Source organism: Ornithorhynchus anatinus, chromosome 11 (assembly GCF_004115215.2).
Source record: "Ornithorhynchus anatinus isolate Pmale09 chromosome 11, mOrnAna1.pri.v4, whole genome shotgun sequence".
Lineage (NCBI taxonomy): Eukaryota > Metazoa > Chordata > Mammalia > Monotremata > Ornithorhynchidae > Ornithorhynchus > Ornithorhynchus anatinus.
Genome location: NC_041738.1, coordinates 23,531,761 through 23,558,715, shown reverse-complemented (window position 1 = coordinate 23,558,715; position 26,955 = coordinate 23,531,761). Strand labels below are relative to the sequence as shown.

At 56.8% G+C, this 26,955-nt stretch overlaps 1 protein-coding gene across 1 annotated transcript; it reads left to right on the top strand.

The window, feature by feature from the left end:
- Nucleotides 1–4,752: 4,752 nt before the first annotated feature.
- Nucleotides 4,753–26,871, top strand: ADAMTS15 (ADAM metallopeptidase with thrombospondin type 1 motif 15). The gene is made up of 8 exons (XM_007665567.4): nt 4,753–5,743; nt 14,240–14,372; nt 17,831–17,998; nt 18,653–18,939; nt 19,489–19,666; nt 20,114–20,295; nt 21,229–21,404; nt 22,576–26,871. The coding sequence occupies exons 1-8, from the start codon at nt 4,790–4,792 to the stop codon at nt 23,339–23,341; spliced, it is 2,844 nt and encodes a 947-aa protein (XP_007663757.3). The 5' UTR covers nt 4,753–4,789; the 3' UTR covers nt 23,342–26,871.
- The last annotated feature ends 84 nt before the right edge of the window (nt 26,872–26,955 follow it).

The following is a 26,955-nucleotide window of genomic DNA, read 5'->3' as shown; positions in this document are numbered from 1 at the left end:
TTTGATGGTGGAAAGAGTGGTGGTCTGTCATATCTGGAGGGGATGGGAGAGGTAATTCCAGACCCAGAGGGAGGACTGGCTAAGAGGTTGACAAGGTTGAGGGTTCCTTTAAAGGAGCGAAGTATGCAGGCTGGGTTGTAGTAGGAAATCAGTGAGGTAAGGAGAGAGCTGATTGAGGGATTTATTGTCTATTACTTCCCCTAACTGTAATTTATCTAAGCTAACTGTAATTTATCTAAGTGTCTGTCTTCCCCTGCTAGACGTAAATTCCTTGAGGACAGGAATTGCATCTTTCAACTCCTTTGTATTCTCCCAAGCACTAAGTAGAGTGGTTCTGCATAGGTAGCTCAATGAATGGGATTGGTTGAATGAAGTGGGGCCAGGAGGGGGAAAGGAAATGGGGAGGGAGAGGTTGAGGTGGGAAGGAAGGCCTAAATGTACTTATATTGCACATATTACATTAGGTTATATTGTCCTCTGCCAAGTAATTAGTAGAATGCTTTGCATACAGTAAGCACTCAATAAATACATTGATTAACTGAGTGAAGCATCCCCCCCCCCCATTAGTGCAGTTGGCAAAAGTGCAGTTAAATAAATAAATGAGGGATATGTGCATGCATTCTGTAGGGCTGAGGGAGGGATGAATAAAGGATAAAGTTTAAATCTGTGAACTCAGCTCAAGACACCCAGAGGACCATGATCAATTCTTGATGAGAATGGCAACAGGGACCTTGCTTCAACCCTTACAGGGTGCATGGCCAAGGTGGTGGCTTTCGTTAAATGATGATAATGATGAAGCTGCTGATAATCCCTTTGTTGGCTTATCCAGGCCCTTTGCTTCCCCTCTCGCTAACTTCCCCCCTCCTGCCAACTTCTCACCCTTCTTGTGGAGGGTGAGCAGAAGAAATAAGACAGATTGAAACTCAAACCAGTCCTTTTGGCACCTCTGTGAGCAGCTCTCCTGAAAGCCGTGAGGAAGGAGGGCAAGTCACTTGCCCTCAGTTTCCTCATCAGGAAAATGGGGATAATAGTTCCTGCTTCTCCCTACCTCAAAGGGATGTTTTCTGGATAAAATGAGGCAATTGCTGTGAAAGTGCTTTGGAAGAATAAACAATCCAAGGAATTATTTAAGTTATCCTATCCCTCCAATCAATCGATGATATTTATTCATTCATTCAATTGTATTTATTGAGCGCTTACGGTGTGCAGAGCACTGTACTAAGCACTTGGAAAGTGCAATACAGCAATAGAGATAATCCCTGCTCACAAAGGGAGCACTTACTGTGTGCAGAGCCCTGAACTAGGTGCTTAGGAGAGTACAAGACAATAGACGAAATCCCTGCCCTCTAAGGAGTTTACAATTTAGCGGTATTTGTCAAGCACTTATTGTTTACCAAGCACTGTACTAAGCGCTGGGGTGGGTACAGGTAAATCAGATTGGACACAGTCCCTGTTCCATGTGGGGCTCACAGTCTGAACCCCCACTTTACAGATGAGGTAACTGAGAGACAGAGAAGTAAAATGACTTGCCCGAGGTCACACAGCAATCAAATGGTGAAGCCAGGATTAGAACCTACGACCTTCTGACTCCCAGGCCTGTGCTCTATCCGCTATGCCATGCTGCTTCTCCAACAGATGATTGAGTGGGCTCCTTGGATTCAATGGGGTGCCCTCTTTTCCAGTCCATCTCCAGGGCTTTTGACACATAGTAAGTGCTTCCTAACTGACTCGGCGAGTTTCTGGACACTCAGGCTTGGGAGTCTTTGTGGCCAGGTGATGGGGAAGTTGGATGTCAGCTGGTCAGGTTCACCCTCCTCCTGGGTTGCCCTATCTGGTGGTCTTTTCGACACCCAGAGGCCTGGCAAACCAGCTCCTCTGCGGTCAAAACCTTTTCTACCCAGGGAAAGCAGAGCTAGTGTCTTTAGCAACCTCATAACAACTGAAGGCAGTCCTATTTTTAATTACAGACCCTGGATATACTCGCCCTCACTCTGGCACTGACCATCTGCCCACAGATACCCACTCCCTCCCACTTAGAATGAACGGTATCTCACCCTCACACTAACAAGGTTCTGGGTGAACTATGCCCTCAAGTCTCCCCTCCTGCTCTGATCTCTTCCAGTCAATCAAAAATCAATCAGTGGTAATTATTGAGCTATGTGCAGCTCACTATACCAAGCGCTTAAAAGAGTAAAATGAACAGAATTAGTAGACACTTTCCCAGCCCATAAGGATTCTCTAGACTGTAATCTCCTCCTGAGCTGGGAATGTGTCTGAAAATTCTGTTGTATTGTGCTCTCCCAAGGGCTTAGTACTATGCTCTGCACAGAGTAAGAACTTAGTAAATACCGTTGATTGATTTATCATTTGATTGATCCACTGGGGGGAACAGAGGGGTCTGCTTCCTGCAGAGGGTCCCTGGACCCAAGGAATCCACCTCTACCCCTCCTGAGGAGGGCAGCAGGGGGCTCTCTTGGCAGAGAAAACCACATCAATTCTCTTCTATTCCTAACTCACTTCAAAACTCAACAAGACCCTTGCAAAAGACTAGGAGGGTCTGGGGCGTCCCCATCTCTTCTCGAAAATCACAAGGGGGTCCAAGGACTTGTGGCAGCTGGAGACCCCCAGCCCCCTCTGGGGGCGTGTGCACACCCGAGACCACCATCAGCTACTACTGTGGGCGGCAAGGGGGAAGATGCAGGACCCGGTGTTGCGGTGGGTGGCCGGGGTCTCCGCAGCCCAGGATCCTGCATCTTGGAACTTTTCCTAAGGTGTGATGAGGTTGGGGGAAACAAGGGATGAGTCTTTAAGATGCAACTGCCTCCACCCCCCACCCCCCTGATTGCAGGCTCCTGCCCTTTGCCTCCGAGACAGCTCTTGAATATAAGGTCGTTCTGGGCAGGGAATGTGTCTGTTCATGCAATCATTTATTGAGCGCTTACTGTATGCAGAGCACTGTACTAAGTGCTTGGGAAGGTACAATACAGTAATAGTGATAATCCCTGCCCACAACGAGCTCACAGTCTTGTATTGTACTCTCCCAAGAGCTTAGTACAGTGCTCTACACATAGTAAATACTCAATATATGTGATTGAATGACTGCCTGACTCTTGCCCCCCTCTCCCTCCCCCCATGTGGCTCTAAGCTCGGGAGGCAGTATGGTGTAGTGGACAGAGCACGGGCCTGGGAGTCAGAAGGTCATGGGTTCTAATCCCGTCTCTGCCACTTGTCTGCTGTGTGGCCTTGGGCAAGCCACTTCACTTCTCTGGGCCTCAGTTCCCTCATCTGTAAAATGGGGACTAAGAGTGAGTCCTATGTGGGGCAGGGATGGCATCCAAACTGATTCGTTTGCATCCAACCTGATTTGCTTGTATCCTCCTCAGTGCTTAGTATAATCCCTGGCATGTAGTAAACGCTTAACAAATACCGTAATTAATATTATTACCTGAGAACTGCAGCCGCGCTAGAGGCCGGGGTTCTGCAGGCTGGAGCTCGGGGAGAGGGACAGGATGGTGTAGCGGATAGACCACGGGCCTGGGAGTCAGAGGGTCGGGGTTCTAATCCCGGCTCTGCCACTTGTCTGCTGTGTGACCTTGGGCAAGACACTTCACGTCTCTGGGCCTCAGTTCCCTCATCTGTAAAATGGGGATCGAGACGGTGAGCCCACCTGGGGTACAGGACTGTGTCCAACCTGATTTCCTTGGATCCATCCCAGCGCTTAGTACAGTACCTGGTACCTAGTAAGGGTTTGACAAATACTGTAATTATTCTTATTAGAAGAAGAAAGAGGGTGGGGTGGGGATGGATGGGGTGGGATGGGGAGGGTTTGGGGTGGGATGGGGTGGGATGGGGAGAGATGGGGAGGGTTTGGGGTGGGATGGGGAGAGATGGGGAGGGGTTGGGGCGGGATGGGGTGGGATGGGGTGGGATGGGGAGGGATGGGATGGGATGGGGAGGGGTGGGGAGGGGGTGGGTCAGACTTCGGGCTGCTCCTAGCGGCGCGGGCCCTTTAAGAGCATCTGGGCTGGTCCTGCGGCTGCCGGAGCGGCCGCGGCCTTTCCAATCAGCGGCCCCGCGCCTCCCCGCCCGCCCGGCCCCGGCCCCGGCCCCAGCCCCCGGCCCAGCCCGCCCCCAGTCCCAGCCACAAATCTTCCGCTTTGCACTTGACAGCGCTTATATAAAAGGGTCCGGGAGCGGGCGGCAGCCGCAGTCCAGCAGGTAGGAGTCGGGCCGTCTTTTCCTCCGCTCGCCTGGCTTCGCTGCGGGCCCGGGGCGGCCGGCTGGACCCCAGGACCCCGACACCTTCGGCGGGAGGGTCGTGGGGCTGCTCAGGGCCCGGGGCGGGGGCTGCACGGACGGACGGACGGACGGAGGGACGGAGCGGGGCGTCCCCGGCTCTGGCGGCTGGGCACAGCCGCGCTTCGTGTCCCTTTCCAAGCCCCGTCCCGGCCTCCCTGCCTCCCAGCCTCCCTCCCTGCCTCTCTCCCTCCCTCCCGGCCTCCCTGCCTCCCTCCAGGTCTTCCTCCATCCATATCTCCCTGCAGCTCTCCCGGCCTCCCTGCCTGCCTCTCTCCCTCCAGACCTCCCAGCCTCTTTGCCTGCCTCCCTCCAGGTCTCCCAGCCTCCCTCCAGGTCTCCCTCCCTCCAGATCTCCCTGCCTCCCTCTCTGCCTTTCTCCCTCCCGGCCTCCCTGCCTCCCTCCAGGTGTCCCTCCAGGTGTCCCTCCAGGTCTCCCTCCAGCCCTCCCTGCCTCCCTCCCGGCCTCCCCGCCCCCCTCGCCCCCCTCCCCATGCATCTGCTGGCGCTGGGGGTGGTGGCCCTGGCCCTCCTGGGGCCGGCCAGCCGGGCGTCGGGGCCGGAGCAGGAGGTGGTGGTGGTTCCCATCCGGCTGGACCCGGACATCAACGGCCGCCAGTACTATCGGCGGGCCCCGGACGAGGCCGGCGAGCGGGGCCTCACCTTCCAGATCTCCGCCTTCCAGGAGGACTTCTACCTGCACCTGGCCCCGGACGCCCGGTTCCTGGCGCCCGCCTTCTCCAGCCGGTACCTGGGCGCGGGGCCGGGGGCCGAGCCGGCCCCGACCCCGGCCCCGGCCCCGGCCCCGGCCCCGGCCCGCTGCTTCTACTCCGGGGACGTGAACGCCGAGCGGGACTCGTTCGCCGCCCTGAGCCTGTGCGGGGGGCTGCGCGGGGCCTTCGGCTACGGCGGGGCCCGCTACCTCATCAGCCCCCTGGGGAACGCCAGCGCGGCCGGCCCGCGGCGCCCCGGCCAGGGCCCGCACCTCCTGCGGCGCCGCGCCGCCCCGGGCCGGCCCCCGGGGGACCCCGCCCCCCGCTGCGGGGTGGCCTCCGCCTGGAACCCCTCCATCCTAAGGGCCCTGGACCCCTACCGGCCCCCGCGGGCCGCCCGGAGGGCCAAGCGCTTCGCCTCCGTCCCGCGCTTCGTGGAGACGCTGGTGGTGGCCGACGAGTCGATGGTCAAGTTCCACGGGGCCGACCTGGAGCACTACCTGCTGACGCTGCTGGCCACGGCCGCCAGGCTCTATCGCCACCCCAGCATCCGCAACCCCGTCAGCATCGTCGTCGTCAAGATGCTGCTCCTCGGGGAGCGCGACAAGGGGCCCAAGGTCACGGGCAACGCGGCGCTGACGCTGCGCAACTTCTGCGCCTGGCAGAAGAAGCTCAACAGGGGGAGCGACAAGCACCCCGAATACTGGGACACGGCCATCCTCTTCACCAGGCAGGTGAGTCCGGCAACCCTCGCCCTCTCCGCTCCTCCGGCCCGGGCCTCCGGGGCTCCCCGACGGCGTCGCTTCGCGCCCGGCCGGTTTCCCGCCCGTCCCTCTCCCGCCCCGGCGCACGTGCCGGGGGCGCCGCGGGCGGGGCGTTGGGCGCTCTGGGGAGGCGTCGCCCGCCGCGACCAATCGGCCTCCCGCCCGCCCCGGGGAGCGCCAATCGGCGTCTCCGTCGTCCCCGGGAGCGCGGAGGCGGGAAGTCGCCGACCCTGGACGGGCGCCGTAGGGGGCGCTCGGAGAGCACGTGGGTGCGCCGCTTTGCACGCTGGAAGCGCTCCGTCCGTACTGGAATGGATTGCGTGAATGAATGGATGGACGAATGCTCTGGGCACGCTGGGTGAGGGCGGGGGCGCCGCCGGCTGCGTCACTTGGCCCCGGAGACCTGACCGGCGTGAGCCGGGTGGCACCGTCCCGCCTGCCGTCGGTCCGGACGGAGGGACCGCCGGCCAGAGGCGTCCGACCTCCTTGGCTCCGGAGGACGGGAGAACGGAGGGGATCCGATGCCTAACTGACTGCAACCCCAAGGCGCGAGCCATTTTTTTCTTTTTTCCTACGACCCCTCTGCCCTACCTTACTCTCTTCTCCAGCCGCTTACCGATGGGCAGCCTGTCCGGAGACGGGAGCCCGCCTGGGCCTCGGGCCGGCGGCTAGGCAGGGCGAACGGAATCCATCGGTTCATCGCCGGTTGGGGCTCGGCCCGGAGGCTAGGACGGATGGACGCCGCCGGTCCGTCGCCGACTTCCGTGGGGCGGTTGTCTTCTGTCCTTGTGCTTTTGCCCTGTTTCCTCCGTCTAGGTGGATGTTCTCCCTGTCCCCGATTTCCATTCGTCCCATTGTTTAATGGGTTGGGTAACTTTAGGGCACTGTCGCCTGCCGCTTTCAATTTTCAGGAAGCTTTCCCCCAGCGCCGCTTCCGGACTGGAACCGTGAAGGCTGGGCCTCGGTTCCTCTGGCTTGGGGAGTGCACGTTGGTGGGGCCGGCTGGCGGGCCAGTTCTCTGACTTTAACAGGAGAGGAGCCCTGCCTTCCAAGCCACCTGACTTACAGCTATAAACTGGGGGAGGAGCCCTCCATCCTCTGGAACGGCAGCCAGGATGGAACCCTTGCTTGACTTCCTCTCTGATGTCTAAGGTGTTACCAAGACCTGGCCTTCTTTGCAGGTTCCTAGTGGTTAGGACACGCAAGTCTGAGGTCGGGATCCAGGAATCAGTCCTGGGTTTCCCTGACATTGGTCTTTTGTGAGTCAATTTTTTTTCCCCTTAAATTCAGTTTCCCCGTGGCATGCAGCAGAGCTTTTAAAAAGGACTTGAGGGTCAGATCTAACTTTTGCTCTGCAAACAGTGTTCCCTCTCAAGGCCGGGCAGCTCTGTAGAAACCAGAAATGACGAGCCAAGCCGCTCTTGTCCTCTTTGGCTCTCTCTCTTTCTCCCTTTCTTCCCTCAAGCACCCCCCTCCAACCCCTTTCCCATTCTTGCCGATGGCCAATATGTCTGATCCCAAGTTGAAGCTCCTCCTTCTGTCTTCCAGCCTTCCCTTCCCACCTGACTTCTCGGGCAATTGTGGGGTTGTTTCCCTTAGGATTTCTCCCAAGGGCTCCGCTGCTGTTTGTGCTGTGCTCTAGCTGCCTTGAATAAATCATTCCCCGAAGTGGAAGCACCCAGGACGGGGTACCTTCCCCGTAGGTGCCGAGAATCTCGGGAGTCCACCGGGTGAGGAAGACAACAACAAAAGCCAGGAACATGATACCTTAATGGGATTGGGTAGCCCACTGCTCTCTGATCTCAGAATGACATCCCAGTGGAGGTCAGAAAGTCATTTGACGCAGCCTCTGTGGGAGCAGAACGTAAAGGGGAACCAGGTCCGAGTGACGGAGGTGGGATCGTGGCCTCAGAAGGGAAAGAAATCAAGTGGAGTTGGGGGTTTACTTTTGCCAGCGATGTGTGCCACCCTCGGGACGTGACCCCTGACCTCCTAGTTGACCTTCCCAAATGGATACAAGATGCATGACCGCTCTGACTCTATTCGACCCGCCTGGTGTGGCAGGCTGACCTATCGAGACGGAGCTCTCCGCAGCCACGGTACCCTAGAAGGCCGGCTGGCGGGCTGATCGGTCGAGGACTTGGCGTCGGAGAGTGGAGAGGCTGAATTGGCTGCATCCTCATCAAGGTCTGTGCCTCCTGTAAGAGAAGACCACAGAGCGCAAACTGAAGGATGCACTGCATTTTTGCAGCATTACCAGACCCTTATCCTTGCATCCCTGGGGTCTGTACAGTATGAGAGAAAAGCATCAACACACAGCTGCTCTTTCTGGACTCCTCCATCTGTGGTCTCCAGATACCAAAGGATGGATCACCTTGCCAAAGCTCTCAAACGGAAAAGTAACTCTCCTCCCCCTCCCTTGGAATGGATCGCCGTATTCCTCATGTTCCAAGTGGAGGGCTGGTCCACCCAGTCAGGTTAGAGCCCGGAGCTTCGCCTGCAGCCCCATTCACTGAGGCACCGGTTGAATTGGATGGACGTCCGAGATCTTGGCTCCCGTACGACCCTTTGTATGTTTAGGCGTGGTCTCATCCATTTCTTCTTTTCCCTCTGGACTGGGATTTGCTTATTTCTTTGATTTGTTCCATTTCTCTGACATGCTCCAGGTGCCTGCTCTAAGCAGACTAGGGATCATTTCCATATCGACGACGACAGTCCCCGCCCCGTGACTGACCAGGATGCTCTGCTGGGCGTTTCGTAGGCTGGGTAGCGTATAACTCTCCCTGGCTGACGGAAGACAGTAGGCGGGTAGAGGTTGCCCAAGCAGGCCGATTTAGGGTCTAGAGGGCAACCTCTGGTGACTGGCCTTAGAAAATGGCCGACACGCTAACATTAGGAAGCGGGGAGGGAGGAGGGATGCTGGATCCATCCGTTGTAGCTTCAATGACTGAGCCTGAGAGTTGCCCCGGTCCCTGATCTTTCCACGCCTGGGGACGAATCCTAAAGAAGAATTGGTTTTTCCACTGGTCTTCTCCCCTTCGGGATCTGCCTCAACTATTGGGCATTTCCAGCTAAGGTAAGTCCTGCTCCGGGTAGCCCGAAAGGGGCTCGGGCCTACTTTGAAACTAGGTGTGGAGCGGAGTTGGAACAATTCTAGATGGAGACTTCCAAAAGGGAGCTTGGAATTCATCAGTCAGTCAATCCTAGGCACTTAGTATAGTGCTCTGCATGTAGTAAGTGCTTAATAAATACAATTGAATGAATACTAAATGCTTACTTTGTGTAGAGCAATGTACTAGGCACTGGGGAGAGTACAGTATAATAATAGCAGTCTATCACATTGCTTCTCCAGTATCATCTACTCGTTAGTGTTAATTGAGTGCCTGCTATATGCAAGAGTGGTAGAGAAGAGTGGAGCGAATGATAAATTAGTCACCAGGCTGGGCCTTCACAGGTGTTGACAGTCTACTGACATGGAGTGGGGGAAGTGAGAGGTTCACAAGGAAAGAGTGAAAAACAAATAAGCCTAGGAAGATGCTGGCAACAGTGAGAGCTAATGTGAGGTGCTGTTGATGGAGCTGCTTCCGGTCTCTGGACTGGCCTGCTACAGTGATGAGTCCAGCAGCCCCGGCCTTCCCACGGTTCAGAATGCTTGCTCAGCCCACAGCCCTTCCCTCACCCGCATCTCCCTCCACCTGCCAAACCGTATGACTGATGCCATGTCTCATAAGCATCAGGCCCTTGCCAGCCAGTGGTGCCAGGAACCTCTGGCGATCATGAGTGTTGCCGAGGGAAGCCCCAAGAAGGGGGAGAGCTGCTCTGATTTGATCTTCAGCCCGGCCAGGTTGTCTGCCATTCGGGACAACTGGATCCAGGGATTGACTCTGACGAGGAAATACGTGGTGTCCTCTGGCTCCCTCTTCTTCCTCTTCTTCCTCCTCCCACCTGGTTCTGTCATCCTTCCCCTCCACATTGTTCATTCATTTTATCTCCCCCCCCCTTTCTAGCCTTTCTGTCTCCTCTTTCTTTTCTTTCCTTTTGATTACCTTTCCTCTGCCCATTCTCCCCACTTCTCTTCTTTGCTGTTCCTTTTCTCATTCTCCCTCCCACACGCTCCCCCCGTTCCTTTCCCCTCCAGGCAAACGAGTACTTCCTCCCCCTTTAGTATCTCGGAGGGAGGGATGTCTTTCTCGTTCTCTGGAGCTGTGCGGCCCCTCTGGTTTCATCATCAATAGTATTTGAACACTTACCGCATGTAGGGCACTATGTTAAGTGCTTGGAAGAGTGTAATACGACAGAGTTGGCAGATTAGTTCCCTGCCCACAATGAGTTTATAGTCAAGATGGGAAGATGGACATTTATATAGATGTGTGATATATAATATAAAGATATGTACATAAATGCTGTGGGGTGGGGGATGGGGAGAAAATCAGATGCCCAAAGGTCACAGGTCCACATGCCTAGATGACAGAGAAGGGAAAGGGAGCCCGGGAGAAGAGGGTTTAATTGAGGAAGGCCTCTTGGAGGAGATATTTCTCGTGCACTTCCCCCCTTCCTCATCCCTCCCCAAGAAGAATTGTGTGCCTTATCACCCACCTTTCTGGGGTTCTGATTCAGCCCATTGGGCTTGGAGGCTTAGAGTCTCCTGGTTTCCTCCTGGACTCCTGGTATGGTGCCATGGTGGTCTGCTCTAGGGCAAAGAGAAGGGTGAAGAAGGGCATCTTGCTAATTCATCTCCCTAAGTCAGCAGACAAAGCTCAGGGCAGGAACCAGGTCAGTGTGTCAGTGCAGGTGTTGGGCCTGGAGCCCAGGATTTGCTCAGCTGGCAAGGAAACGGTTGCTGTTACAAATCAAAGGGGAAGACACTTAAGTCCGGGCTGCACCTTCCTTAAGACCCGCTGGGAGCTGAAAACTCTCTGTTCAGCACCCTGTAAATGCGGAAGGGCTGGGCCTGGTGTCCCCCTGCCCCCTCCAATCTTCCACCCAGACCCAGGAAAAATATTGCACTTCCTCCATCAGCATCTCCATGGATTCCTACCCATCTCTGGGAGACAAGGGGCACGGGACTACCTTGCCCTAGTGTAGCTGGCAATCTGAGACCCCAAGTTCAGATGGAATCTCAGTTTGGAACCGTGGGAGGGCTGTCTGTTTCGCCACCCCGCCCCCGCCCCGGCCGAAGCCCTAGTTTGAACATCATCAGGGACTTGATTTGTGTAAGCCCGGAGTGGGTCAGCCGAGCTCTAGCAGGGACCACTTTCTCCTTTTCTCCCTTTCCCCCACACTGTGATCGGTACCTCTCCCATGCCCTGAGCTCCCAGATCCATCTTTTCCAGTGGGAGCAGAGTTCTGCCTACTGGAGATTATAAAAATGAAGGAGACTCGGCTGCTTGACTCGCATGGGGACAAGAGAAGATGCCAATCAGAAATGTGGGGTGGATGGCTTGATTTGGCATGGAAGGTGCCTGCCTTGCTCAGATCCGTGGCTACATTTGATGGACCCTCTTGGCATCTGACTCTCCCCGGGGTCCTCGGCCTCACTGAGCAGAAATATTGTCGCTTCCGAGAGATGCTGAGTCGAGGGCCAGGTTGTAGCAGAAGGGCTCACACCCTGAATTGGAATTGTCCATTAAAGGGGAAAATCCTCCTGCCTCCCCTGTCAATGCCATTGGCTCCTGTGGGAATCCTGGGGAAGATGAGTGATTTGTGGGAAGGAGGCCATGTTATTGGAACAAAAGAGAAAAGCCTATACAGACTTTTTATTTCCTTCTCTATCTTTTCCCCTCCTTGGCCCTCAGGGTAGTCATCTTGCAAACAAGTGACACCTGACAACCATTCTCCAACCTGTGGGGGGACCATCTTCACCCCCGCCCAAGGAGCACCTTAGAAGAAGGGGATCATTTGCTTGGACCAGAGTGGAGTGGTGGTGTCTCCAGCTGAGCTGGGAAAACCTGTCTTGTCCGTCGTTCCCCCACCCCCGTTCTGAGCAGGAGAAGGGGAGGAGGCAACAAGCAGACCCAAAACACAGACCCATGAATCTGTCCCTCTTTGGGACAGCAGAGTGATTGGGGTTAATGAAGTCCTGGGGGTCATGGGGGTTCATTCCAGCTGGGCGGGGGCAGCCCCCTCTTTGGAGGAGAACTAGCTCCAGATGCTCCTTGGCCCGGTATGGCCCCCATAGGCAGCCAGAGCACATAAGGTTACGGACTTCACCAGTCCAGTCCCCAATGCCTGGGGAGGGCCGGACTTGTGGGGGAAGGCTAGAACTCCTCACCCCAAGCAGCTGCAGTTCCACATGATGAGGATGTTGTTCAAGACCAGGGTTTCCAGCTCCAGCCTGCCCAGCTACACGCTGCAAGGGAAGATTGCCACAGCCTCCTGGCTCTCACGCTCACTGCTTTTTGGTACGGGGCCATGTGTCCAGCTGGTATGGCCGCCCTGCTGGGATGTCTGCAAAGGTGCTTGGAAGGGTTGGATCTGCAGGTGGGACAGAGGGGAAACTTTGCTCCTTGTGTTTTTAGGGGCAGAGTGGCATAGGCTGGGGCGTCAAACAGCCTGCAAAAAGACAACCAGCTGTGGGAGCCGAGAGCTAGGTGACTCCTGGTTTGCTTTGCTGCCGCTGCTCACTTCTGCCAGGCAGGGCAGATGTTGGGGATGGGCTGGCTCTGAATCTTATGGATTGGGCCCTGAGGTAGCCAGTGTTCTTGTTAGGAGAGAATTACTCTGGGGGTTGGAGGGGAGTGAGGGCAGCGCCCAAAGTGGCAGGTGGACAGTATTGGGTTGCAGGAAGGAATATCCCCAGCCACTCTGGCGGGTACTTCCCCTGGAGCCGGGAGCGAGGCAAGGAGTGGATCCTTTCTCTGCCAGCAGAGCAAACAAACCAATCTCTGGCCCCGCCACCCGGGACCAGACTTAAGGATATGGTGAACAAGTGCTTAAAAGAGCTGAGCAGACCTCACTGTCCTGGGGATCGGACACCCCCTCCCCGCACTGGCAGCTCCTTGCATTTCCCCCTCCTTTCACCTTCAGGTAATCTGCTGGACAGGGGCCCTGGGGGTGCCCAGCAGTGCAGGTCACAAGAAAGGTACCTTTTGTAAGAACTAGCTTTAGGGATGACTCGATGTAGGTCTGTGCCCAGCTCCTCCCATCCACCTCTCGACTGGACCGGGTTGGACTCTGCAGAAACCTCACGTCCCCTTTCCCTCTCAGCGCTTCCCTCCATCTCTCTGCGGTGGCCTTGGTCACAGTCACCTGTTATACCTCCCTGGTGTGAGCTTCAGCCTGTGGGAGGCAGGAGTTCTGGGGGACTGCTGGGGAGGGGCAGGGGGAAGCAGGCCAGAGCTGGGTCTCCTACATACTGCTGGTAACTCCATTCTGGTCCTCCCAAGTTTCTTGAGTTAGTCCTGCTCTCTGTTTAGCCAGAGAGATTTTGCCATCAGTGAGTGCAGTTGAGGATTACCACCAGAGTGTATCAAACCACTGGATGGGAGATGGGAAAGCATGTTGAAACTCACTTTCAAATGACTTGGAGTAACACTGATATTGACTTCTAGGCGAGGGGAGTCCACTGGGCTAGTGGGAGTGAACCCAGAGGTGTGGGTGGGAAGGGAGAGCGATTGTGTGTGTCTGTGGATTGTGAGTACCTGTGGTTCTCTAAACCATCTGATCACCTCACAGTTGTTGTGCTGACAATGCAGGGACTCCCTGAAGGGTGCCCACTCCTTGGCACTGTGCTGCTGGTACCCCCTTTTCCAGAGGGCAGAGTGCGGGACTGGTTGGGACCTTGTGCCAGACACTCTGTCTTCCCTCCCGCTTCCCAGGCTGCACAGTGGCTCCCTTTCACCCGGGTCCCTGGGGCACCTGGAGCCCATCCAGGGACACAGCCCACCTGGGGTGCTTCCCCCACCTTCTATACTGTGGGATCTGGCCCAGGGTTGGATCAGAGCTCTGAGGGCCAGCCAGGGTGAGCTCCTGTGGCCAGACGAGGCCCATGACCTGGCCCAAACTCAAAACTCTCTTGGCCCACATGGGAGTCTGTTGGCCGGAGATCTGTCCAGCCTGTGGCCATCTGGGCTAAGCGATGATGGGAGGGGTCCTCTGCCTCCCTCCCACCTGCCAGGCCAAAAGCAGCAGCTGCCTCCGCCTCTCCCAGGATCGGCCATGCTTTCTCCCAGCTCCTGGGGTTCACTCCCTGGGCAGGAGGTATAAAGGGCCGAGGCCCTGCTGAGTTGTTTTGGGGACCCCAATTTCTTCCCCTTGATTGCTCCAGGCAGGATTTGGGCCAAGGCTTCTGGTTTTCCACGGGCCAGGGTTCCCCCCTCGTCCCCTGGGTTTGGCAGACGGGAGGCTGGGAAAACTTGGGAGACAGTGGAGGAGACCCCCCCCCCCCCAGGTTCGGGCCTAAACAGGACTGCCTCCTTCTGCCTCTTCTAATGCTGGGAACTTTGCCTGCTTCTTCCCCACACCCAGGATCTGTGTGGCGCCACCACCTGCGACACCCTGGGCATGGCTGATGTGGGCACCATGTGCGACCCCAAGAGGAGCTGTTCGGTAATTGAGGACGACGGGCTGCCATCTGCCTTCACCACTGCTCATGAGCTGGGTAAGGGCAGAGGCTTTGGGGGTTTTCTCAGTTTGCCTTGGGGCTGAGCTTGGGGAGGGGAGTGGGTATGGCATGGTTTAGTGGATAGAGAATGGGCCAAGGAGTCAGAAGGACCCATATTCTAATCCTGACTCTGCCATATGTCTGCTGTGATATTGGGTAAGTCACTTCTCTGTGCCTCAGTTACCTTATATGTAAAATGGGGATTAAGACTGTGAGCCCCATGTGGGATAGGGACTGTATCCAACCTGATCAACTTGTATCTGCTCTAGTGCTTAAAAGAGTACTTGGCACATAGTAAGTGCTTAATAAGTTCTTTATTATTACTACTATTCTGCTCCTGTCTTGGAGCACTGGCTGCCATGCCCACTCCCTCTGCCAGCAATCCCATCCTGACCTTCTGCCCTCCAACCATCCATCCAGCGTCTTCTGCTCTCAGCTAGCCGCACCCGGTACAACCTCTGCCTACTGCTTCCAGCACGCTGCTTCCTTGACCTGTTCTCTGCCTTCTGTGCCAACCCTGGCCTCTCCTGACCTCTTGAACAATGGCACTTGTTGAGAACCTACTTAGGGCAAAGCACCCTTCTAAGAGCTTGGGAAAGAACAGCAAAAGCAGGGCACCCATTTCCTCCCCTCAAGGAGCTTACAGTCTCAGAGGAGAGGAGGAAGAGGAGGAAGGTAGGAGAGCTCTCCCACCCCTCCCTCTCTCACACACACTCTTCGAGAGGTGGTTTTCACCCCACCGATACTGCTAGGTGTATCCTGGCCTACGGAAGCCATGATCTCTGGGTTCTCAGCTCCCTGGCCCTAAGGAAGCCCATGACCATCCCTGCCCCAGGTACTTCATTGGGTACTTCATTGGGCTGAGTGTCTCTCAGCCTCAGTTGGAGAATCTGAGCCACAGAGTTCATACTAGCTGGTGGACAGGGTGTATCTGGCTTTTCCAAGCTAGATGAGCCGCCTGCCTCTACCTCCCTCCTGCCCTTCCTTCCCAGTCTTCCAAATCTTCTGTGATGCCAGGAGGCAGGCAGAAAGGGGGTATGTGTTATTTTTAGTGGCACAGGGCTAGGGATCCAAGGAGTCGTGGGATGGAAATGTCTGGGAAACACTGGTCCTCCGTTAACTCTCAGAAGCTGGAGTCTGATGTAAAAATAGCTTCTGCCCAGTCTAAAGAGAGGGAAAGGGGCCCAGCCAGCCAAAGCCACTGGGCTTGAAATAATAATAATAGCAATAATGATAATAGTAATAGTGATATTTGTTAAGTGCTTATTATGTGCCAGTTACTGTTCTAAACACTGGGGTAGATACAAGCAAATCGGTTTGAATGCAGCACCTGTCCCACATGGGGCTCACAGTCTTCAACCCCCCATTTTACATATGAGGGAACGGAGGCACAGAGAAGTAAAATGACTTGCCCAAGGTCACATGGCAGACAAGCAGCTGGGGAGGGATTAGAACTCAGGTCCTTCTGAGTCCCAGGCCCCTGCTCTATCCATTAGGCCATGCTGCTTCTCTAAGGGCCGGAGTCTTCATCCCTGTGGATGTGGACAAGGCAGTGGTCTTTGGTATATATTAAATGCTTACCCAGGGTAGGGGTCTACTAACCACAGCAAAAAAAAAAAAAGTGAAAATAAGACACAGTCCCCAGTTTCCAAAAGGCTCCCAGCCTAAGAATAAGGGGGTGCAAAGGGAGAAGAGTGACATCCTCCCAAGGAAGGATTGAAAGACGAGAACAATGATGACTGTGACAAGATGAGGGGAGTTTTGGGCTCCTCACGGCTCAGAGTCCGACAGTAATGGCTGCCACCCCTGCCTTCTTCACATTCTAAAGGTTGAGGTGGCCTCACGGTGCTGCCGCTGCCCCTCAGCCTCCTACCTGGGGAAAGAGGTCACCACTGGGAGGCTTGGACTGGAGGAGTGAATTTTGGGCAGCCAGGAGAGTGCCACAGAGTTGATAGCCACAATTCTTGCCCTCAAGGAGCTTACAGCCCAGCAGGAAAGAGACTTGGTTTCCATAGCAAAGGAAACTTAACAACACAGGAAACCCCTTATCAGCCACTCTCCATCAATTTCCTCCCTCTCTCTTCATGAACCATCTCTCTTTATCTGAGCCATCTCTCTTTATCCGGGCCTGGAGACAAGGGCATCTGATCTGCACAAGCTACTGGTTAGGCCTGTTGTGAGTCGGGCCCGAAATGTGACCCCATTCAAAAAGTGCACCAGGCTGTGGCATTTGCTTAAATCAGAAATGATTGGTCTGGAAATGGTTTCTGTTTAACTGGGCCCAAAGACGCAGAATTGCCTAAAGGGAAAAGCAGGGATCTGGGATTCTGGAGGCCAGACTTGTCTGACTGTGCCACTGGTCTGCTCTCTGGCCTTGGACAAGTCACCTAACCCTTCTGTGCCTCAGTTTCCTCAGCTGTAAAGTGGGGATATCATCCCCGATCTCCCTCTGTCATTTCCAGGTCTGCCATTTCTGGCCTCTTGTCAAACCTAAACTGATGTCAAGATAATCACTGAGTTTCTCTCCCACCCCCCTCTCGCCTTTTTTTTTCTAATGGAATTTGTTAAGGACATATGCCAGATAATGTCCAAAGTCCTGGGGTAGGTACAAGATAATCAGGTTGGATACAGTCCCTGTCCCACATAGAGTTTGCAGTCTTAATCCCCATTTTCACAGATGAGGTACAAGTGACTTGCCCAAGGTAATCCAGACAAGTGGCAGAGCAGAAGTAGAACCCAGGTCCTCTGACTCCAAAGCCCATGCTCTTTCCACTAGACCACGCTGCTTTTCCCTCTGTTCCATAAGCTCTCTTTTACACCATTATAACAGTTCATTCTACTTTTTACTTTTTTGTGGTGGTGGTGGTGTTTGCTAATGGTATTTATTAAACACTTACCTATGTGCGAGGCACTGGGCTGGATACAAGTAAGTTGGGTTGGACACAGTTCCATTGCCATGTGGGGCTCAAAGCTTCAATCTCCATTTTACAGATGAGGTAACTGAGGCCCAGAGAAGTTAAGTGACTTGCCCAAGGTCACACAGCAGACAAATGGCAGAGCTGGGATTAGAATCCATGGCCTTGTAACTTCCAAGCCTGTGTCCTATCCACTATGCCATGCTGCTTCTCAGGCCCCACCACTTCTCCCACCGACTTAGACTGTGAGCCCCATGCGGGACAGGGACTGTGTCCAACCTAATTAACTTGTATTCCAGATCTTAGAACAACATTTGACACATAGTAAGCACTTAAACAAATGCTATTTAGAAAAAAAAAGGGAAACGGTCTTGAGATCTGCTCCTTAAGCTGGAACTGAATTGAGTCCTAGGCCTGGGGTGGATTCTGTCTTTGGGACGGACTGGTAGATCCGGCCCGGCTGGATCCAGGTGGGGTGCCCACGGCTCCAGGAGGGGCCTCCCTCTCTCACCCCTCCTCCCCTTCCCTATCCCCTCACAGGCCACGTGTTCAACATGCCCCACGACAACGTGAAGGTATGTGAAGAGGTGTTTGGGAAGCTGCGGGCCAATCACATGATGTCCCCCACCCTCATCCAGATTGATCGTACCAACCCTTGGTCAGCCTGCAGTGCCGCCATCATCACGGACTTCCTGGACAGTGGGCACGGTGAGTACCAGCCTGTGTCCCTTCGGCCTGTCCGCCTGACTGCCCGTGAGTGTTTGAGACTGGACTTGGGCCTGGCCTTTCCTGGGATGGTCTTGGGATGGGATTAGATTTCTCCCCTCCTCAACACCCCCAGCCAGAACGTCCTCCTGGGCAGCAGTGGAAACTCCTTCTTCCTTAAAGGTCCAGGGGAAGACCCACCTGCCTGGGGTGGGATGGGCAGGGTTCCAGGGCTCCTGGGTCCTCCCTTAGTCCCTCCTCAGACCTTGGAGTTGGAGGCTTGCTCCTTATGGTGCCCTTTCCCCTCGCTACCCCCATTGCCTGTTTGGGGTGGAATGGAGTCAGCCCCCACCCTCCAGTCAGTAGTATTTACTGCGCATCCACTGTGTGCAGAGCACCACACCGTACTCTTGGGAGAGTAGTCGAACAACCACACATCCCTGCCCTGCAGGACTTTCCAGTCTATCGGGGAAGAGAGACGCTAAACTAAGCGCAGGCTACCAATGGGAAGGGAAAAGGGGAGAGGTACAACGGTGAGGCAGAGAGTCTGTAAGTAACTCCAGCCTGGCCTGCTCACGGGGAGAGGGGATGGACTCCTCCTCCCTGGAGGGATGCCGAGAGCAGTTCTCACCGCTGTACCCCTCATGTCCCCTGCAGGCGACTGCCTCCTGGACCAGCCCAGCAAGCCCATCTCGCTTCCTGAGGCCGACCTGCCCGGCAGCAGCTACAGCCTGAGCCAGCAGTGCGAGCTGGCCTTTGGCCTGGGCTCTAAGCCCTGCCCCTACATGCAATACTGCACCAAGCTGTGGTGTACGGGCAAGGCCAAGGGCCAGATCGTGTGCCAGACGCGCCACTTTCCCTGGGCGGACGGCACTGGCTGCGGCGAAGGCAGGTTCTGCCTGAAGGGCGCCTGCGTGGAGAGGCATAGCATCAGTAAGTACAGGGTGAGTACTGCTTGCTGCCCACCCAGGGAGGTTCCGGGGGGACCGGGGTGCAGAGAGGCGGCAGGCAGGGGGACTTGGCCGGGAACCAGGGAAAGCGGGTGCTCGTCTCTGGGCCTGCCAGCGGTGGGCTGGGCGGTCTCAGGCAGGTCCCCGTCCCTCTCTAGCCCTCCATTTCCTCATCTGAGAAATGAGGGAAGAGAATCCTTTGTTCCTGCCATGCTTCCAAGGAAGGGGCAAGGATGGAGTGGAAGAACACTTGTGTTCTCCACAGAAGGCAGGGTTTCAGGCCTCCTGGGTTCTCCTAGTCTGATCCCTGGGACCGGAAGCTTCATCCTCACAGCACCCTCCCCACCCTCTATCCCCATTTGCTATCTGGATTTTAAGGCCAAGCTAGGTGATCCCAGAGGGAGAGGCAGTAGGGTGCTTGCCTGGGGAGATGAGCAGGCCGTCCTCCTGGTTGGGCAGGGGTGGCCTGGGTCCTGGGGTGAAGAAGACCTTTGGGACGCTTGACTCTGCACCTGTGCCCTCCTCCTCCTCTCCCCGCTGCAGGTGGATGGCTCCTGGGGGAAGTGGGAGCCCTATGGGCCATGCTCCCGGACCTGTGGCGGTGGCGTGCAGCTGGCAAAGAGGGAGTGCGACCACCCGGTCCCCGCCAATGGGGGCAAATACTGCGAGGGCATCCGGGTCAAGTATCGTTCCTGCAGCCTGGACCCCTGTCCCAATGCAGGTGAGGAGGGTCAGAGACGGGGACCAGGAGGAGTGGGGCGGGAGGTCCCCGTGGGGGTGGAGCCAGTCACCCTTTGCACCCAAGGGAGCGGCGACCAAACCTCCCTGCTGGTCACTGCCTCAGAGTAGGACATACAGTCTTCCGCTCACAGTAAAACCCCAGAGGTCATCTTGTTCTCCTCTTGCCTCCAGGGGGACAGTGCCTTACCTGCAGGGGTGACAAATTCTCCCACCCTCACCCTGGCATGGGCTTCCTTCCCTCCTAACTGCTGGCTCAGAGTGGGACCCCAGGGGGCAGGGGGAAGGCCCTCGGAATCCGAATCGTGATGTCCTCTGGTGTGGCCTCTTCCGGGATGGTTGCCCCCACCGTCCCCACCCTCCCATCCCATCCGCTGAGGCAGCCCCAGTGGCAACGGCTCACTGGGGCCCGTCTCCCCTTCCCCCACAGTGCTGGGCAAGAGCTTCCGTGAGGAGCAGTGTGAGGCTTTCAACGGCTACAACCACAGCACCAACCGGCTGACGCTCGCCGTGGCCTGGGTGCCCAAGTACTCCGGCGTCTCGCCCCGGGACAAGTGCAAGCTCATCTGCCGTGCCAATGGCACGGGCTACTTCTACGTGTTGGCACCCAAGGTGGGCCAGACTCCGGGGAGGGCAGAGGGAGCTGGATAGAGTTAGACAGAGCCAGCCCAATACCTAGCGGGTGATTGAGTGCTGGCAATGGGCGGGGATGCTTACAGTAGGGGAGACTGTAAGCTCCCTGAGGGTAGGGAATGTGCCTCTTACCTCTGTGGTACTCTACTTAGTGCTTAGTTCAGTGCTCTGTGCTCAGTGGACTGTCCGCTGAGAACACTGGGGTGATTCTGAATCCTCTGGCCCAAAGCCCTGGACCCTACCTCTTGACTTCACCCAGGAAGGAGGCCCCCCGGGGGAAGGCCTTGGGGGAGGGAAAGGGAAGGTGGGCTGGAGGTGGCGGTGTTGGCTGAAAGTTCAGAGAGAACTGGTTCTTCTCCCAGCTCCGCCTCATTTTTCCCATCTATGAAATGGGATCAGCCAACCCAGCATTTTCTGGCCTCCCAAGAATGAGAGGTTGGAGGTTGAGATGGGGCAAAAGCCAGAGGCTTTAGTATGTCAGATCTGGAGCTGAAGAAAATCCAGTGGGGTAGGTGTTGCCCAAAAGACCGGGGTCAAGGAGGACATAGAGTGATCTCTGGGCCGTGTTGGTCTAGGGGCGCCTGGAGAGAGAGGCTTTGGGATCTCGGATCCCAGCTGGGGAGTCTGGCCCAGCTGTCGTTTCCTCTTTAAACTCTGTTGCTTCCCCTGGCCTCTGCTCTTATTTTAATATCTGCTTCCCTGCTAAGCTTGTAAGCTCCCTGAGGGCGGGGATCATATTTACTAACTGTTATACTCGAGCGCTTAGTCCAGGGCCCTGCACAAAGCAAGCACATAGTAAATATGAGTAACTGATTTGGTGGGGAGGTTGCAGGGGGTGTGTACCCTTGCAAGCTTCCCGCAGGGCGGAAGGTGCAAATGACCGGGGCCGGTGGCCCCTCTCTCTCTCCCGAGGTGGTGGACGGTACCCCGTGCTCTCCCGACTCCACTTCCATCTGCGTCCAGGGCAAATGCATCAAGGCAGGCTGTGACGGGAAGCTGGGCTCTAAGAAGAAGTTTGATAAGTGCGGTGTGTGTGGAGGAGACAACAAGACCTGCAAACGGGTCACAGGCCTCTTCACCAAGCCTATGTGAGTGCTGGGCTCAGGACGATGGGACCCTCCAGCTGGCCACCGACCTGGGGCTGAGAGGGCTGTTGCGACGGTGGGGGTCAGGCAGCTCCTCCACCCCTTACCTGAATCTTTAGCCCCTGGGACATGCCCAAGTCTCTGCCCCAGGGCCTAAATGGGGCAGTAGAGGGTTCGACTTGAAGGGCCCCTGCCTTGGGCTGGATTCTGCAGCTGTGTTCCCTCCGGGATATACGAAGATCAAAGACGGCGGGTGGATTTGCCTGAATGTGTGCCTGAGGTTGTCGGCTGGCCTGCACATACCCACCCCAGGTCCCCTCTCTGGTCCTGGACCGAGGGCAGGGAGCCCAGGGAGCCAGCCGGGGTCGTTGTTTCGAGAACTTAGTGCTAGGCCTTCTCAGGACGCAGGGAGAAGCAGCGCAGCCTAGTGAAAAGTTCCAAGGCCTAGGAGTCGGAGGACTGGGTTCCAATCGTGGCTTGCCACTTGTCTGTTGAGTGACCTTGGGCAAGTCACTCAACTTCACTGCACCTCAGTTACAGATTTTACAGATGAGATGAAATGGGGATTAAGACTATAAGCCCTGTGTGGGACAGGGACTGTGTCCGAACCGATTATCTTGAATCTATCCTTGCACTCACTACAGTGCCTGGCACATAGTGAGTGCTTAACAAATACCATAAAAAAGTATATAGGCCTGTGTTTCTGGAAGGGCTGACTGATGACATCGGGGTGGAGGTAGGAGGTGCTCCCTGGCAGAGCAGGACTGGAGCTTCCTGAACCCATGAAGGTGTTTTCTGCTGCCATGTTCTTTCTCCATCCTGCTCCCATTACTCCTCTCTTGATTTCAGAGCTGCCATGGTAGACTGTCCATCCTTGTCTATGTCTTAAAGGTGCTGGGGTCCCCCCACTCCCTTCCTCATTAGCCCAAGTCGGAGCTCAGCCTGCTCACCGTGGGAGTTGGGTGCCTCCTAAACTGAGGTCCAGGTGTTGGTAGCTCCTGCGGGATCACCCCCCTGCAGGGGTGGGAACAGAGTGCTGTCATCTGCATCTGTGCCTCTACTACCCTCCCCTAAGCGGAGGGCGGCGGCCGAGGAGGCCGCCCCGCTCTGGTCGGGGCCCCCCCGTCTGCCTTCCCTGCCCTTCTCGACACCTCCTCTCTCCTCATTTCCCCAGGCACGGCTATAACTTTGTGGTGGCCATCCCAGCCGGGGCCTCCAGCATCGACATCCGGCAGCGCGGCTACCGAGGGCTGATCGGCGACGACAACTACCTGGCCCTGCGTAACGGGCAGGGCCAATACCTGCTCAACGGCCACTTCGTGGTGTCGGCCGTGGAGCGGGACCTGCCCGTCAAGGGCAGTCTGGTACGCTACAGCGGGACGGGCACGGCCGTGGAGAGCCTGCAGGCCTTCCAGCCCATCCAGGAGCCCCTGACGGTGGAGGTGCTGTCGGTGGGCAACATGACGCCCCCGCGGCTCCGCTACTCCTTCTACCTGCCCAAGGAGAACCGCGAGACCAAGCCCGCACGACACCCGGACGTCCACGGCCCCCCAGCCCCGGGCCTCTCCAACCGCGTGGAGCAGCCGGACTTCGGGGCGCGGCCCCCGGCCCGCTGGGTGGCGGGCGGCTGGGGCCCCTGCTCGGTCAGCTGCGGGAAAGGGCAGCAGAAGCGACCCGTGAGCTGCCACCCTGCCTCAGGGCTCCCCGGCCCAGCCGCCTGTGCTCTGGAGCAGCGCCCGGCTGAGGCGCGGCCCTGCGGGGAGCCTTGCCCCTCCTGGGAGGTGGGCGCCTGGTCTCCCTGCTCCAAGACCTGCGGCCGCGGCTTCAAGCGGCGGCCGCTACGCTGCCTGGGTCAGGGGGCCCGCCTGCTGCCCCGGGACCGCTGTAATCCGAGGCAGAAGCCTCAGGAGCTGGACTTCTGCACCCAGAGGCTGTGCTGAAGGGGCTCCTCCCTCCGCCCCGGGAGCGCCCCTGTATGCTCTCCCACCGGCCGCCAGCCGAAGGGATAGGCCATGGGTCGGCTGAGGGCTAGCAGAGACTAAGGACTTTGGAACGGGAGTCAGAACCTCCTCGCCCCAGGTCTTCCTTCAGGGCAGGGGCCCAGCACACTCCGCGTCTACCTCGCACTGCTGCCCGCTCACTCAGTCTGGGCCCAGGAGGCGCCGAGCAGGGGTCTAGGGGAGCAGGAGACCTGGCCACCTGTCTTTGCCACCTGTCCTCGCCTTCATGGACGCTGGCAGGAGGGGCCTCCCTCTGTGGTGGGCTCTGGGCTTGGAAGGGGCAGTCCTGCCGGTGGCCTTCACTTGTGGGCCGCATCTGTCTGTGGCAGGGTTTGTTGGTGCTGTCGACTTCTCTGTCGGTGCTGTCCACCTCTCTGTTCCCCCGGGCTCCCTCAGGCAGGGAGGGGTGGCAGAAGGGGAAGGGCTCTGGGCACCAGGCCGTTCCCCAGAGGGGCTGGAGAGGAGCAATGTGAGGGGCTCATTTACCTGTGGCACCTTGGGTGGGAGTGGGGCCCAAGGGCCCGAGCCCTGCCTTCTTGCCCCCATGCCAGCTCTGCCCTAGCCCTCCTCCCGGTCTGTCCTGCTAGCCAGGCCTCAGATGGAGTCACGTGTTGGAGGAGTACCACCGTGAGCCCCTGCATAAACCTAGAGTGGGTGGGCCGCTGGGCATCTTGGCACCCGGGTCCTCCCTGTATTTGGCTGGCACCACGCTGGGAGACTTGGACGAATCACTTTGCCTCCCTGTGCCTCAGTTTTCCCCACCTGGGAAGCGGGGCCATCAGAGCTACCTCAGGTTGTGATTTCTGCCCCGGTGCTATGCGGTTGTTCGGTGCTGGCCCCAGGGATGGGCCCTGTCCCATGTCACTTGTCCCTGTCACTCATTCTCAGGCCCCAAGGCCCACATCTGGCTAAAACCTCCGGGGACTGAGCCCAAGAACAGGATAGACAAGCGAGGGAGTTGGTGGGGGTGAGATTATGCCAACCAGAACTGGGTGCTGACCCGAACTGGGCCTCCCTCCCCTACCTCTGGGACTTCCCTCCCTTCTATCCTGGTGCCGGGAGGGATGGAGCTCCCTGCCTTACCCCTCGTGGCCTGCCTGGCCCCATTCCTGCCCCTCCAACCCGGCTGACCAGCAACGGGGGCCACGGAGGAAATGCAGGGGGCTCTGTTATCCGTCTTGACCGGAGGAGCAGGGGGAGCTTGGATCGCGGAAGCTGAGATGAAACGAGCAATCTGGTTTCATCCGGTTGTTGTGTGGCATTGGTCCCCCTCCCCATCCCGGTCTGCTGCCGCCGGGACCTTCTAATGAGTTAACGTTGACAGGAGGGAGATCCCACCTCCCCTCCTCTTGCATTTCCTCCTGTCTGCCTAGGAAATGGCCCCTGGAAAAGCTGGAGCCAAGAAGAGAGGAGAAGAGTATGGGTAATCCACATCATGAATAAGGGGGTTGGTGTTGTGTTCTCACCCCTCCTTGCCTATTTCACAGAGGTGGCCGCGGGCCTCCAGTCGTCTGTTTTAGGCTATCAGGTTGCTTATTCCAGGAAGAGGGTTTGATCAGGCCTGAAAAGACCCCAAATGGTCAGTCAGTTCTTGGGCTAGTCTTTCGGAGGCATCCCCCCCATCCTGCTCCCACCAACCTAAGGTCTCCAATTGGCCCCTGCACTCACATGAAAAGCCAACACCTAGGCCTCCACATACAGAATGAGTAGATGCCTGGGTGTGAGTACCCTCGCCTCGCCATCCCCACCCTCTACTAGCCAGCTGGGTTCTGTTTCCCTTCTACTGATACGTTGGAGTGGGAGGGAAGTGGGGGTAGAGAAGGGATGGCGGAGAAGGAGGTGGGGGTCCTGGTGCCCTCACTGACATCCTGGCACCAAAGTGGTAATGTGAAGCGGGAAGGGTCCCAGCCTCCGTCTCTCATTGCCTTTGGGTGAGAGAGAAATAGTCACAGGGCATCAGGCCTGGAAGCTAGGGCCTCAGCAAGTTGGCACCTGTCCTGTGAGTTGGCTGGTCAGCCTGCAGACCACAGGAGATTGGCTACTCCCAAGTTGTAGCACGAGTGGTGCGATTGTGGTTGGCCTTGCAGGGCTGGGTCATGCTGGCACCAAGATGAATCTGGTTGAGGTCAGAGTCATCCCTGTGAGCTCATCTTTCCTGGCCTCTTTGCAAGGTTTCAGTTTGGATACTGTGGGTCCCAGCAGGGAGGATCACTCAGGTGGCATTACCCTGGACCGATGGGACTACGGCTCCCACCAGGTCAGGGGCAACTGCCTGAGTGCAGTAGGGATGTCTGAAGTGACCTTTCTCAGAAGGCTTCTTTGGTGCTAGGCACTCCTTTGGTGGTAAGGTGCTAAGGGAGCTGGGCAGAGCCTGGGCTGGGATGAGCAGAGACCAGGTGGCAGAATGCCTCCACAAGGCTCTGCATGGGAGGAGCCTAGGTTGGTTTCCCCAGAGGAACTGGGGATTGTTTCTGCCAGTCACCTGAACCTTCACTGAGCCATCTGACCCCAATTGCCAAGGTCTGAACCCGTAAACCCTTCTTCCCTCAGGGAGGTCTGAAACCACCTGGCGCAGTAAACCGGGGGGGCAGAGAAGGGTGAAGGAGCTTGGACTTCTTCCAGCCCTGGCCCAGCTGAGAAACAAGCTGTCTTCCCCGCCCCCCCGTGTCTTCTTCTCCTCCTGCCGGCCAGACATCCAGTTGGAAGAGCCTCCGGAATGCAAGGGCCGCTCTGAGCAAACCCCTTCTTGGGGACCCTGCCCTGCCAGGAGGAGCAGCAGAAGCATGGGATGGGCAGACCGGGCAGGGGGAGAAAGTGACGGTAGGGCTTGGGCATCTGACCTGGCCACAACCTCTCAGAGAAGACACTTTTCCAGCAAGCAATTTCTAGCAGGACCCTGACTTCCATGTCTATTGTCCTGAGTGAATCTTTCATTTTCTATTCAAAAATACGGCACCCAGAATTCCCGACAGGATAAGTGTGGGCCCACCGACCCTGTGTTCACTCTACTGCGCTCCTCCGTGGATAGGGTGGAATGGAGAGGTCCCCAGCGTGTCCTAGGGAAAACCAAACAGGAAAAGGAGCCCTCGGGGGCTGTGAAAATTCAGCATGCTCTCATGTGGGGTGTGGACAGGGAGGGAAAGGGTCTTGACCTCTGATCCCCCTGTCCTGTGACTGCACTGATGGTGACATTTGGGCCCAGGAACATCTCCCTCCCCACACCCAACTTGAACCGACGGAGCTTAGGCCTTGGGGCCTGGCTGATCTCCCTCCTGGTCCCAGATTCCCAGAGCCACTGGGAATTGTTGTTGTCACCCGTGGATTTATTTTATTTTGTTTCTGCGGTGTCCTGCACCCTGTGTACTGCAGGAGGACTGTGTACCGACTGTATGCGTATACTGTGTATACATGGGTGTCAGCTGTCGATGTGTTGGCAGCCAGCCCCTAATAAAGTTGTATTTAAAGCCCTCGCTCTGTCTCCTCGCTTTCATCGTTCTCTGGGAGGTTGGCCTGGGGTTGGAGAAGTGTGAAAAGTAACCCCAAGGAGTGAGTCA